This window comes from Garra rufa, chromosome 3, assembly GCF_049309525.1.
Source record: "Garra rufa chromosome 3, GarRuf1.0, whole genome shotgun sequence".
NCBI classification, from domain to species: domain Eukaryota; kingdom Metazoa; phylum Chordata; class Actinopteri; order Cypriniformes; family Cyprinidae; genus Garra; species Garra rufa.
The window spans coordinates 45,285,948-45,300,893 of NC_133363.1; the positions used below are offsets into that span (position 1 = coordinate 45,285,948).

General features: G+C 40.9%; 1 protein-coding gene across 1 annotated transcript in view; it reads right to left on the minus strand.

The window, feature by feature from the left end:
* Window positions 1-5,575: 5,575 nt before the first annotated feature.
* The window catches only part of sox6 (SRY-box transcription factor 6), a 159,277-nt gene continuing 149,906 nt past the window's right edge, over window positions 5,576-14,946 (minus strand). The window contains exons 15-17 of the mRNA XM_073837149.1: window positions 9,368-9,541; window positions 7,344-7,560; window positions 5,576-6,361 (exon numbers count right to left, since the gene is read on the minus strand). Of these exons, the coding sequence (XP_073693250.1) occupies window positions 6,052-6,361; window positions 7,344-7,560; window positions 9,368-9,541 (701 nt within the window). The 3' untranslated portion in view covers window positions 5,576-6,051. The remainder of the gene's footprint in view (window positions 6,362-7,343; window positions 7,561-9,367; window positions 9,542-14,946) is intronic.

The window sequence follows — 14,946 nt, forward strand, 5'->3', positions numbered from 1 at the left end:
AGTTCAGAAGAATTAACCGCCTAGCCAGAAGAGTTAAGAAGGCTACAAAGTCTGCAAAATGAGAAGGTAAAGTATGGCCCGGTGGGAGAACCCCAAATAAACCAATAATTGGACAAGGTGGGATATCAACATTGGTAATAGCAGACAATGAGACAAATATTTGCCTCCAAAAAGAAAGCAGGGAAGGGCAGGACCAGAACATATGAATTAGAGTAGCTGAACCGGAATGACACCTGTCACACTCAGGGTCAATAGACGGGTTGATGCGAGCTAGCCTGCTCTTGGACCAATGAGCTCTATGCACTACCTTGCATTGTATGAGTCTGTGACGTGCACAGATTGAGGAAGAGTTAACCCTGTTCAAGACCGCTTTCCATGTATCCTCGTTAATGTCCATTCCAATGTCTTGAGACCAGATGATACGTAAACTATCAGAAAAAAATTGCAAATTAACAATATTATTAAATAATTTAGAAATTGAACCTTTAGCACAGGGATCTATGCCCAGTATGGTGTCCAGATCTGAAGCAAGAGGTGCATTTGGAAAATTAACAAATTTTTTGCGCACAAAATCTCGAATTTGTAAATATCTAAAGAAATGAGCTTTAGGGACATTAAATTGAGAGGTCAACTGATCAAAAGAGGCAAAAACACCATCAATGTAAAGATCACCAAAAGAAACCAATCCAAGGTCTCTCCATGAGGCATAAGCACTGTCCAACATAGAAGGGTAAAACAGAGGATTGGAGTGTATTGGGGATAATAAAGGGATATTATGAAGACCAAAATGCCGCAAAAATTGGTTCCAAATTTTAAGACCGTTTTTTACAATTATATTATTTGAATATTTAATTGGGGCCATTGTATATGGGAGGCATAAAAGAGCAGCCAAAGAGGAGGACTTATTACATGAAGCGGACTCAATGTGCAGCCAGGAAGGGGGATTCTTTAAGTTGCATGAATGTAACCAATAGAGAGTGGAGCGTATGTTTGCTGCCCAATAATATATTTGAAAATTTGGAAGAGCTAGACCACCCAATTGTTTTGTTCTCTGAAGAACACTTTTTCGGATCCTTGGGGTTTTTCTGTTCCAAAGAAAACTAGAAATAGAACTATCAAGTGTAACAAAAAAAGACTTTGGAATAAAAATAGGAATACACTGAAATAAGTATACAAATCTAGGAAGTACGTTCATCTTAATACAGTTAACCCTACCGATCAAGGATAAAGGGAGGAGAGACCAGCGATTAAAATCCTGTGTAAGATGATTAATTAACGGGACAAAATTGTGGTCAAATAAGTCTGAGAAGCTTTTTGTAACATTTATGCCCAAATATTTAAAACTCTGTAAAGAGGATTTGAAAGGTAAAGATGCTAATGGGTAATCCAAGGCTGCTGTATTAATGGGCATCAATTCACTTTTACTCAAATTCAACTTATATCCTGAAATCAGGCCAAAGTCTGCTAACAATTTCAACACCAAGGGAATGGAGGTACAAGGGTCAGACACGTATAACAAAAGATCATCTGCGTATAAAGACAGTTTGTGCTCCAACTCACCCCTCTGTATGCCAGCCATTGCACTGGCTCTTAAAGCAATTGCCAACGGCTCAATGGCTATTGCAAACAGTAGAGGCGAGAGTGGGCAGCCTTGTCTAGTACCGCGACCAAGGGAGAAATATTTAGAGTAGTTGTTATTTGTTCGCACACAGGCCATCGGAGATGTATATAAAAGCCTAATCCAAGCTACAATTTGATCAGGAAACCCAAATTTCTTCAGTGTGTAAAGCAGATAACTCCACTCGACTCTATCAAATGCCTTTTCGGCATCCATAGAAATAACTAATTCTGGAGATGTATTTGAAGAAGAGGAGTAAAGAATATTCAAAAGGCGTCTAATATTATGAAAAGAGTGTCTATTTTTAATAAAACCTGTTTGGTCTGGTGAAATTATAGCTGGAAGAACAATCTCCAAACGTCTAGCTAAAACTTTAGCTAATAATTTGACATCAGAACAAAGTAAAGAGATGGGACGATAGCTACTGCACTGGGAGGGATCTTTATCTTTTTTAAGGATAAGGGAAATAACAGCCTGTCGGAGAGAAGGGGGGAGGATACCTGAACTGTAAGACTCATTAAACATGTTAAGCAAAAGAGGAGACAATTTATCAGAAAATGTCTTAAAGAATTCTACGGGGAAGCCATCAGGCCCTGGGCATTTGCCGTTCTGCATCAAATTCAAAGCAGTCTTAATTTCTTCCAATGTAAGTGGAGCTGCCAAATTAGATGAGATATCAGAATCAATACAAGGTAAATTTAGAAAATTGAAAAAATTATCAAAATGAGCCTCTTCAACTATGTTTTCTGAAGTATATAAAGAAGCATAGAAGTCTTTAAACATGTCATTAATAGTGAGTGGGTTAACTGAAGACCCAGTGGGGGTGGAGATTTGAGTAATAAAGTGTGAAGCAACAGACTGACGTAGCTGATGAGCAAGCAATTTACTTGATTTGTCACCAAATTCATAATAATTGCAACGAGTTTTATGTAAAGCATCAATTGCCTCATCCGTAGCAAGTAAATCAAACTCTGTCTTTGTTGTGAGAAACCGAACAAAAAGGTCTGAATCTGTTGAGTTAACACATTTAGACTGGAGGTCTGACAACAAATTAAAGAGTTTGGCCCTACTTTCACTCATTACTTTTTTCTTATATGCTGCATATGAAATAATTTCTCCCCTTAAATAAGCCTTACATGCCTCCCAAATAGTCTTAGGTGAAACTTCTGGGGAAAGATTTGTGGAGATAAATAGGTCAATACGATCATTAATAACTGCTATAAACTCAGGATCTTTAAGTAGTAAGGAGTTAAAACGCCATGGTGACCTAGACATCGAAAAGCCTGGAAGAGCAAAGTCAAATGTAACAGCGGCATGGTCTGAAATTACTATAGTATTATAAATACATGAACTAATCAATGGAAGCAATTTATTATCAACCAAAAAATAATCAATACGGGAGAAAGAATGATGGACAGGAGAAAAGAAAGAGAATTTTTTTGTGTTAGGATTAAAAAAGCGCCAAACATCAGAAACAGCATATTGCTCCATAAAAAGCTGAATAATCCTACTAGATTTAGACTGTGCACAGAGTCTGGAAGACGAGCGGTCTAGAAGAGGGTCTAAACAACAGTTAAAATCCCCACCCAGAATTAGTTGATTGGAATGTAAATCAGGGAGGGAAAACAAAAGTTTTTTGAAAAATGCCTCATCGTCCCAATTAGGGCCATATACATTAGCCAAAATCAAGCGGGCTCCATTTATTTGTCCTCTAAGAATAATAAAACGCCCATTTGGATCCGAGATAACCTCAGAGACAGAAAAAGGAATCGATTTGTGGATGAGAATAGCTACACCTCGGGACTTACTCTGGAAACTAGAATGGTAGAGCTGACCTACCCATCCCTTTCTAATCTTTAGATGATCAGCAGGCATAAGGTGCGTTTCCTGAATAAAGGCTATGCTAGTATTCAAATGTTTCAAATAGTTAAGAACTTTATTTCGCTTCACCGGGGAGTTAAGTCCCTTAACGTTCCAACTAGTGAATTTCAGTACACCACGAGTTGCCACCTTGTTACTCATCAGGGACATTAATAACAAATACGATAAACATGACCACGTCTTTGAGAACCCACCCCACACGTGCATACACAGCCCAGCCAACATCGCAAGTGGCTAGTAGCATTATGAGGATACAAAATGCAGTAAAGGTGATTGCACACAAATAGACAAAGAGAGAAAAAAAGAAAAGAAAAGAAAAAAGCAAACAAAGAAACAAACCAACCCTTAAACCCACCCTTACACCAGCTGACATCAAAAACTGCAGCTGGACCCGCTTTACCATAACAGGCAAGTTTCCTAACACCTAGTCCTCCCAAAAAAGATAGATACCTCAGTAATATACATATCAAAGGTTACTGACAGTGACAAACATAGGCTTCAAAACAATTTGGAGGAAGAGGGAAAAAAAAAAAAAAAAAAGAATAAAAGCAATTGCATACAAAATACAAAGGGGCAGTAACACTAGGTGTCCCAAAATTGGCAAACAACTAAATAAATTGGGTTTTATCATTAAAACCGAAGAGTCTTTGCAGTAAGTTTTTAACACAGCAACTTCAACATAGATTTAGCAAATTTAACGTACCGTCCAATGTAAAATCCACTGGGCCAACCACCCAAGTTGTTCCTTAAGTAATACACAGAAAGGCCAAAAAAATAAACAAGTCTGCTCACAGTATAATAAAGCCTGACTGAGCTTATTGTAAATCTGAACCAAAATCCAAGTACTCGTCATACCTCATTTAGAAAGAAAGAAAAACAAAACCAACATATGCAATGCAAAAGAGGAAAATAAACAACAAGCCTTAAGTCAGCATACTATAAATAAAATTAGCTTTTAAGTTCAAACAAAAAGTCTTTATACTGAGCAGGTTTGGATCTTAAATCCACAGGGTCAACATCCCAGAGTCTCTTTGGAGAGGAAGGCGGCCAAAAGGATATTAAAGACTGTAACGTTACGTAGTAGAATCAAATCCAACGAGTTTACTGCTAGTCCGAGCTCTGGATGAAATTGTTAGCTTCCGAAACCGAAGCAAGCCATTTCTTCTCACCGTTTGGAAGTGTTATTCGAAGTCTAGCAGGGTAGAGAAGCGCAGGCTTGAGTCCACGTTTGTAGAGTGACGACATCACATCTTTATACTCGGCGCGAAGTTTCAAAACATCAGGGCAGTAATCCTCAAAGATACGAATCTTGTGGCCATCGTATAGCAGCTCACCCTTTTTGCGAGATTCGCGGATGACCAAGTCCTTCATTTGAAAGCGATGAAATCGCAGAATGACGGGTCGCGGTCTCTGCCCTGGTGCAGGTTTAGGTGCGAGGCTACGGTGAGCTCTGTCCAGCTCGGGCGGCGAGGTTAACACCTGGGAACCAAGGACATCGACCAGAAGCTGAGAGAAAAAAACCGTCGGACGCGGCCCCTCGATTGATTCGGGTAAGCCCACAATTCGAATATTTTGGCGCCGGCTGCGGCTCTCAAGATCTGAGACTTTAGCTTTTAGCCACTCGTTGTCCTTCTGGAGCCTCGAACACGTAGCATCGAGTTGATCGAGCTGCTGACTAATCTCTGTAGTGCCGGACTCGAGGTTGCCGATGCGAAGATCATGATCAGCCACCGTGGACTGAATATTATCTAGTTTGGCTGCCAAACTTTCGAAGGATGTTTTGAAGTCTTCTGCAATCGAGGCTCTAAGGTCGTCATGTAGCGCACTTATCTCGGCTAACGTAACGCTAGCACTCGGCGAAAGAGAGCCTACTCTTTCTCTATCGACCTGTCTGCCTCTTCCTTTTGACATTTCAAAAGCGTATGAAGTCACAGAACGGTAGATAAACAAATACTGTCAGATATCAACAAAAGCACTGAGGTTAAAAGACAAAACTGAAAAGATTTTTGGGAGCGAACCGCGCACACGACTACTCCTCAGGCGCCATAACCGGAACTTCCATCACTCATCCATTTTAAATAGTTCTGATTAAAAACATTCACAAGCTGTTGGCTGGTACAGCATACCTGAGTGAGATATAGAACCCCATCGAAAACAGTAATGTACGCTTCAAAAGAAAAAAAAAAATGTGTAAATCCATATGAATTTAAGTAAGACTGTGAGTTATGCATTCATATGAAATGTTTCAATCGTCAAGTCCTATTATTCAAAAATGTCGTAGGAAATACCCTAAATTGTCCATGATCAAAACACGAGAAAAAAAAAACTCAATAAAATAACAATAAAAAAAAGCCAAAATAAAACACAATCAAATTGTCTCACACTTGGAGAAACACTTAAGACCAATAGCTGTTAAATCTACAGAAGCCACATCTGCATGCTGGCTCCCAAAATGTATATCATCAGAAACGAGTTTTTTGATTTCTTTTTTTTTGTTCTCTTCTTCAGTCTTCCCTCTAATAAAAGGATATTCTTCGCTGGGCGTTTTGGCCTCAGTTGGCACTGACCGGCTCCTGTGTGTCATTCTCACTGCTGTAGTCCGATTTGGGCTCGTCCTCAAAGTCCTCATACATGTCCATCTCGTCCTCTCCGTTCACGGGGTCGTTGGACACCATGGTGCCCGGTTCCATCTTCATGTTGAAGGTGCTCTGGATGACGGGGATGGTGGGCTCGGGGCTGGCCGAGGCGCTGGAGCAGTCTGATGTCATGTGAGGGGAGGGCGTAGTGGTGGCCATGGTTATGGCACCGGGGTAAACGACACCTGCGCTGGTGCTGATGGGGATCTGCGTCTGTGGCTGCTGCCTAATACAGAGGTGAAGAAACAGACACACTTAACGCTTATGAAGTGCCAGTGAGCGCTTTTGCTTTTCGCAAAACTCAGAGAAGCTTTGGAGCTTTTAAGAGACGGATGACAAGTTTAACGCGTCTCGAGAAAAACAATTACGGTCTCGGGGAATTAGAGAATGGAAAGAATGTACAGAAGCACACAAAACATCGGTCGCACAAGGCTAACATGCCCAGCCAGTAGCCCTGTAAAAATGCTTCCCAATCAGTGACAACGATTTGGGAAAGATTGTGAAAATGACTCTCATTTCTTTCAGGGTGACAAAGCCAATTGGTTGGTAGAGACACAGTCTCCTGATCTTTAACAGGCTGATTGATACTCCAGCGCTCGTATTTCTTGCTGTTGAAGTGGAAACACCTGGAGCAGGCATTTTCTTCACTCACCACACGCAGTAAATTATAGAGTTGAGCTCCAAACATCTGCCCTGCAGCCCTCTCTACATTCATACTCGACTCTAATATCCTAAAATAATGGCTACGTGAGTCCCGCTGCCCTCTGTTACCATCTAAATGTGATAAACCACTACTTTCAGGCAGCTGAAAGAAAATACTATTTTGTCAATGGGATTCAACCCAGGGCCATATAGTGCATTTCTCCCTCCGCCGAGGAAAAAATAAATTTACCACAGCGTATAATCACAAAGGGAGCATGTAGGCAACAAAAGGCTGCGCTCGCTTTGCTTCGAAGCGTATATTAAAATTAAGTGCGAGGGCTATATAACGTGACAAATGAGCTAAGTGGTTGAATTACTCCAATCAACCTGATTAAAGGGTCACTGGCTTTACACCAGGAGTTGGCACACAGTATGGAGTCATTACCTGCCTATTGTGAGAGCTCTAAGCTGGCTTTATTAACAGCATATAGGGGTTTAACAGAGGGCAGGGCATCTTGGACGGCCGCCTGCTATTGTTAAAGGTGCTTTTTCCACCGTGCACCTACCCCACAGTGAAGAACTGCCTCATCTCCTGCCTCCTTGACCTCATCATCTGCTTGTACTCGCCTATGCGCAGCTTCTTGCCGTCGATGATGCAGGTGCGCTTGGGCCGGGGCTTATACTTGTAGTTGGGATACTTCTCCAGGTGGATCTTGCTGAGCCGTGCCTGCTCCTCGTAATACGGTTGTTTCTCCTGGTTCGTCATGGACTTCCAGCGAGATCCTGTTGACCGCAGATGAGAAGTTAGGAGTGAGAAATGGTCATTGCAGATTTTAATAACTATATTTTATAGCTACATTTTATCTTAAACTTGTTTTTGTAAATTAAATACAATTTAATAAAACTATTTTTTCATGGAGAAAGAATGACTTCTGTTTTTAATAACTTTTTAATTTATTATAAAAACATATTTATGAATTTCATAAATTTAAATAAATAATGATATTTGAATGTATTTTTACATTTAGAGACAAAATGTGACCCTGGACCACAAAACCAGTCATAAGTAGCACGAGTATATTCGTAGCAATAACCAAAAATACATTGTATGGGTCAAAATGATCGTTTTTCTTTTATGCCAAAAATCATTAGGATATTAAGTAAAGACCATGTTTCATTAAGACATTTTGTACTGTACATTTCCTATCGTAAATATATCAAAATTTAATTTTTGATTAGTAATATGCATTGCTAAGAACTTCATCTGGACAACTTTAAATGTGATTTTCTCAATATTTCAATTTTTAAAATACTGTCCAAATACTGTCCTATCCTAACAAATGGAAAGCATATTTATTCAGCTTTCAGATTATGTATAAATCTCAATTTTAAAAAAACTGACCCTTAATACTGGTTTTGTGGTTCAGGGTCACAAATAAACATTATTCTGAGGCAAGCACTGCTTTTGTGAATGGAGAGTAACTGCATTACTGTTACCGTTTCTGCATTAGTGAAAACAACAGGCCAGTAAATATCTTCAGCCTTCAGAACGTCCTGGCTGACGGGTCTTTTAGTTGCTGTGATCTATTGACTCTCTGGACTAGGGGACAAGACCCATTTAGCCCTGTCATTTTTCATGACAAACACTGCCCACGTGACAGCCACTAAATCCATCTAATTGAGCTGCTCCTGCGGGCATCAAGCCATCAAGTTTAACCGCGCTCGTCTGTTTGAGATGCATTGAATTGTGTGGAATTACTTGCTAAAGAAGATTAGGCAGGTGTGGTAATAGCCTAGATGTCTTATTCACAGCATATGTTTTGCTTAGTAGCTTTGTAATGGTGAGATGCTTGTCTGTTGATTGCTAAGAGGGTTGAAACTGGCGTGGCAATATTTATTTGCATATTTTCTGCAATTCAAGGTCCGGTGTACAACATACTGAAACATCTAGTCAATCAACATAACACTCAGCCTCTCTTAATGCTCCAATTCAGCTACATTTTAGTCTTGTAAGTCTTGGTTTTGGTCCAAAACAGTGGGCTGTTTCAGTTTGGTCAAAACAGACCCTCCCTTTACCTCAACAGAGGTTCAGTTCATTTCAAAATTCTGAATTAAAACACATTTAATACATGCACAACAGCAAACGTCATGTGACTTTGCCTCAAGTCTCAACAAATTGTCTATTGCTATTTTTTTGTGCCAATTTACTGGAAGCAATGATTTTGTTTTCTTAAATGCAAAGGATAAAAAAGCTGCTTATTTTACAATTGATTTTGTAATGTTACGCCTTTTTAACTAATGGTAATTACAATGATTCCTTCGGTAGTTACTTCGAAGGAAAGTAAAGTCATTTTAATAAGTAAAATGACTGTTTAAACGGCTGTGTAAAAAAAAAAAAAGACTATTGGGTTAGCGAGATCCAAAACAAGCAAAGACATTTTCAACAGTTTCTGAAGCACTCTACAATAGTTCCCTGGATACCAATTCAGTTTACTCTTATGGAGCATGGCGTAATCCCAAATGAAAACGGAAAGGCTAACACAGACGGCCATGGCTGCTGAACGTGACTGATTTGGGGGCTTTGACTTACCCAAGATTTTGCTGATGTTGGAGTTGTGCATGTCTGGGAAGGCCTGAAGGATTTTGCGGCGCTCATCTTTGGCCCAGACCATGAAGGCGTTCATGGGCCGTTTGATGTGAGGTTCGTTGCTGTTCCTTCCCCGGGGTTCCCTGTAGACCCGTGCCTCGGTAGTGCTGGCGCCTCCTGTTGGCCAACAATAATACTGATGTGGTTTATCTGCAGAGCCATTGAGTTCCCTACACCCTAGGAACACCAGAGCAAGAAGAAGAGAGTGGGTGCAAACCGTTAATCAACTTAGTAGTGCAGGGCATCCATCAGCACATCAGAGTGACTGGAGCTGAACCAGAGAAGCTGGGTTTGGAGATCCCGAGAGGCCTGCAGCTGTACCTTACACTCCAGGCTGCCCATCCCAGAACTGGATGGGACAAGCCCATGTTTTGGAGTTTAGAACAAGACGGTATTGTTGGTCGAGAAACTCTCGACGAGTGAAAACTGGCTCAAACCAGAGGAGGAGGACCCTGACTATAATGCCTTCTAAATATTTTGTCTGGGTCGCAGTGTTCATACATTCAAGCAGCCGTACATTTCTGGATGGCTGTCGTAATGTTTCTCCTGCTATGACTAATAACAGTAATACTCTGATTAACAAATGTGGCACAAGGGTGTTTGTGTAAGGGAGGTAAAATTAGGAGAGAGGATCAGAGCCAATCTTCTGACAAAACATATATATATCCATGTGATTGCTTTCAGTGTGCTAACACATAGAGAGTCTGACAAAGGACAGACCTAGTGGTAAAACACAGGATGGTAAAATATAATAAAATATAAAATTAAGAAAAAACTAGGTTTCTGTATTAAAATGATCACAGGTCTTATTCATATGCAGAGTTAGTGAATGCAGCCTGGTGTGAGTGCGATACAGAGCAAACAGACTTGAAGGAGTGCTACTCCTCAATCAGGCCATTCACAATCAGCATGTGTGTCCCCCAGTTTCTGTATTTAACTTTACAGCAGAGTGAAAATGATTCTGTTTGCATGCGCATTTGCTTCCTTTTATATGTAAGATGTGAAAGAATTAAATAAAAGCTGTATGAATATTTCAACAAACAAAAACATGTTGATAAACAAGGCTTGAAAAATAAAATAAACCAAAAAAAGCCTTCCCATATGCTACGATACATCTTTAATGATCCAAAAACTGGATAAGAAGGCTTGGAATCAGCCATGAATATTTCATCATCCACATGTGATGTGTATTCATTAGGACCCTGAAACTTCAAGTCTTGGCACACGGTACCTGCTTTTGATTTCTATTATCACTGGTGCTGATAAACAAAATAAAAACTCCAGCTAAGTAATGGATTTTGGCACTGCACCGCTATTGAAGCACCGGGATACCGAGATTATTCTGAGGGCAGCCCGTTGCTCATAGGAGGAGGAGCGGGAAAATAGGCAATGTTGGAGAGTTACCTTCTCTATTCACACACACATTCACATACACACTTGTGCCACACTGGGGCCCTGAGAGAGAAAAAACAAAGTTTCAGGCAGCCAGCAGGAGGCTCTATCCTCCAGGCCCTGCTGGCAAGAACGGCTTCACCCAGGGTCCAAAAGATCCATTTACACATGTCATGTTTAACAGTCATAATAATCCAGAAAGGGCTGCTGTTTATCTGGCTGCCCAGCTCCACACAGTCATGGTGCATCAGTCAGGGTCTCTCTGATCTCGCCTCTCCACAACTTTGTAGCACCAAATGCACTACAAGCAGCTGCCTTGTCCCAGCCTTCTCTTCCGTCGGGATTATACAGCGACGACGTTCCCCGCACAGTACATTAATTTCATTTAGCACGCGCTCACCGTGCAGGATAAATTGATTTCACTTTGTTTGGCTTTGACAGCCATGTTTATTGTGCAATGAAATGTAGTGTGGCGTAGGGCTGACAGTATCCATCAACGCTGGGCAATCTGCTGACTGCCGGGGCCAGATGAAGGCATTCATTACCTTGCCAACCCCGGCTCGCTCGCTCGCTCGGCTACCTCGCCCAGACACGACCGCCACTGTCTGTTCTGGGGGGAGGGGGGATGGCCGGCTCTAATTTACGATTCGCCCCGTGCCATTACTTTACAACTGACACTGATTCAGCAATTTATATACTGGCATGCATGTAGATATAGGCAGAGGTGAGCAGCTTACATGCAGGAAACCAGCAGCCGGACTTTTAAATTGCAGATCGGATTCATTTTTTCTGTTTCGCTGAGAGAGGGCGAGAGCAAGCGGAGTTGGTTGTAATAATCATCTCATGCCCTGTTGTTGCTGTAGTGCGTCAGCAGACACAGACTCAGCGCTCTCAGTCATTTGAGCGGACCGCAGGAATGAGAGCCGGCTTACAGAGTGCCGGTGCTCTGCGGGACGAGATGAGCGGCGTCCCCTGGCACGGAGCCCCCCTCGCAGACACGGGTGGTCCGTGCCCCCCCCCCCTCACCCCATTGCAATCATGATGTGCCTTAATCAAAAGCAGCCAAAGAGTTGGCAGCAAGGTCGGCTCGTGCGACGTCACCCCGCATCCACAACATGCAATTTACAACCCTCTGCTTTTTTTTCTTCCTCGCTTGTTGTTGTTTAATAAGAAAGCTTACATGCTTCTGACATTTACAAATTAGCATTAATTGACGTTTTTTCCCCCCGTGCGGCTCTTTTAGGAAGCACCTAGTTAGGTGCGTTATTGTGTAAATAAATGCAGATGTTTCGGGATGCCACGGGAGACCCCCTGAGGTGCGTGAGGGTGGGGGGGCGAGACGGCAGGAGGCTTCTAATCGACTTTATTGTGATTTATGAGACCCGGTGCCCAACATGACAGAGCGATACAAGAATCTCTATTTAATTTGTCTCTCCCAGTGAACAGGAGGGAGAGCAGAGGGGGACTGTATGAATTACAGAGAAAGAGAGAGAGTGCTCGCGTGGAAGCGTACGAGCAAAAGGGGCCCCGCGGCCCGGCACACCTGCCTGCAGCAGGCCCAGACTCGACGATACGCGGAACGGAGCCAAAAGGCTGAGCCTCTCAGGCTCTCGCTGCAGCTAGCCTTTTGTTCTGAGGGCACACACAGACTGTCACACAAGAATCCGCTTGGAGAAACAAGCAACAATCACGCAAACCTGCCAGGCCCTCTGTGGACGATCCAATAAATAAAGAGACGCCTTTCTGCAAAGGTATTCAGCGTCGACAATGGGTGTCTCTCCTAACGCGCACAGACAGATATGACACAATGCTCGGCTCTCCCATTCATGTCAGCACTCATATTGCGCTAATTAAACCATTACAACTTACATGTGATTTAAGCCCACCGCTTTATCGTGCCAATTGTTGAGTTGCACCCAGCTGGATATTCGGAATTCTGTTCTGCGTGTTTGTGAGAGAGAGTATATACGGACAAAAGCGCGACTTGTTAGCGCTTGTTTCTTTAAGCTATTGTTTCTTATGCCTCTCGCCCTGGATGTTGTAAGGTCTTGAAGAGGGCCATGTTAAATTCCTTTTCGCACTACACCATTTCAGAGACTGTCGATGAAAGGAGTCCTGGGCTGACATGCAGACTATAGAGACAGTACAACTGGATTAAGAAGCGGCAATGGGAATGCTGGAAAAACAGAGACAGACAGAAAACACACACATACACAATTCGTCACCTTAGAATTGTAAGGTTCTATCTGCATTCTGAGCACTTTCGAGATATTGAGCTTCAAAGTTTTTGCATTCCTTAGACTTATGTAGATAGAACCATTTTTGTTTTCTAAAAATAGGCCCCAAATGTACATGGCTTACAAAAGAAAAATCAAAAAAATGTAAATAAGTTGTCACAGAATAATAATATTTAAATAACTCAATTTTGACAAAAATGTCAGAACCTTATAATTCTTAGGTGACAAATTCTCTTTGTTGTATAGATGGCCACATGCAAAAACAGACTACCCTTCAGTGTTCTTCATCTTTCTCTGAACTGAAGTTTATATCTCAAAATTGCTACTTTATAGACTTAAAGACTTTATATCTGATAGTGTATCTTTTTTCTTAAGCCTATTTAAAATTTTATAAAAAAAAAATTAAAAGGTTTTAAAAGTTTTTTTTTCTCTAAGGCAGAAATGGGCTTCCATATTCACCACGGTTCCAAAAGTTGAGGTCAGTAATATTTAATTACATTTATTCAGCAAATACATACTGAATTGATCAAAAGTTACAGAGGATTTCTCTTTCAAATGAATGCTGTTATTTTGAGCTTACTATTCATCCATTAAGAAAATAAAAATAATGTGTGTCATGATGTATAAATTGCATTTTAAAATACATTAAAATAAAATGGTTCACCATATTACTGTTTTTCTGTATTTTTGATCAAATAATTGCAGCCTTGGTGGCAATAAAAAATAACAATAAAATAAAATAAAATAAAAAATAAAAATTGTGTCATGATTTCCACAAAAGCAAATTATCTTAGAATAATTTCTGATGGATTGTGTGACATTGAAGACTGAACTAATGGCTGCTGAAAATTCAGCTTGGCCATTACATGAATAAATTACATTTAAATGTAATTTAAAATACATTAAAATATAAAACAGTTTGTTTAAAATGGTAAAAATATTTCACAATATTACTGTTTTTCTGTATTTTTCATGCAGCCTTGGTGGCTTATTTTATAAAAATAAATAAATAATAATCTTACCAACCCTAAATTTTTGAATAGTAATATAGATCCTTGAATATTCTGTGCTCTTATTATGACATAATATGGTGCCGTTTATCATACTTGTTTATAAAACAATCGTCTAACACACAAAAATGTCGGATTGAGCTTTTGGTTGCCTTTGCTTTGACTGCAGTGAACCTCAGATTGCTACCCTATAATAATGCAGCGATAACCTTGCCACAATTTAACCATATGCATAAATAATATGGCATTAACATAGCTCAGAGTTTACAAAGTCAAGCAGTTAATCAATCCTGGCCAACGTTCATTCTGGCCGGCATTGTCTTAAAAGTGTGCTGATAGTACCTCGACTTCCTGCCCTGGAATCTCTCAACACACCCTTTGTTCTGCTAAGACCCCCGTCTGACAGAGATAGTTAAACACGCACGACCCGACCCGTTCGGCAAACAAAACTCATACGCTGCCATATGTGAATGAACAAAGGGGCCATACTAAAGCCTTCTGTGGTATTAGTTAATGTTTTTCATCTGAGCTTAAAAAGACCTAATGACTTTGCGGTGAGCTGATGCATGTGGCTCGTGGCTTTTTGCGAAATGAAGGAAATTCTATCTATTTCCATACCCCGCCGTTATTTTCCAACGGCCTCTCTCTCGTTAGAGCTTTGGCAGCTGTTAATTTGGTTGCTGCATGCTTCGCAAATATTAGTTCAAGCAACCTAAAGCTTTCTGCGAGTTACTGCAGTGACAGAGAGCTGTTTTACACCCCAAGCCTTTTCCAATATAACGTGTCTTTTCAGCAGGCAGGACCTCCGTACAAGGAAGCACACGGCCGTTACGGACCCACTCTGTAATTTTCCTCTGCTCTCCACGGCGGTTACTGTATGAGT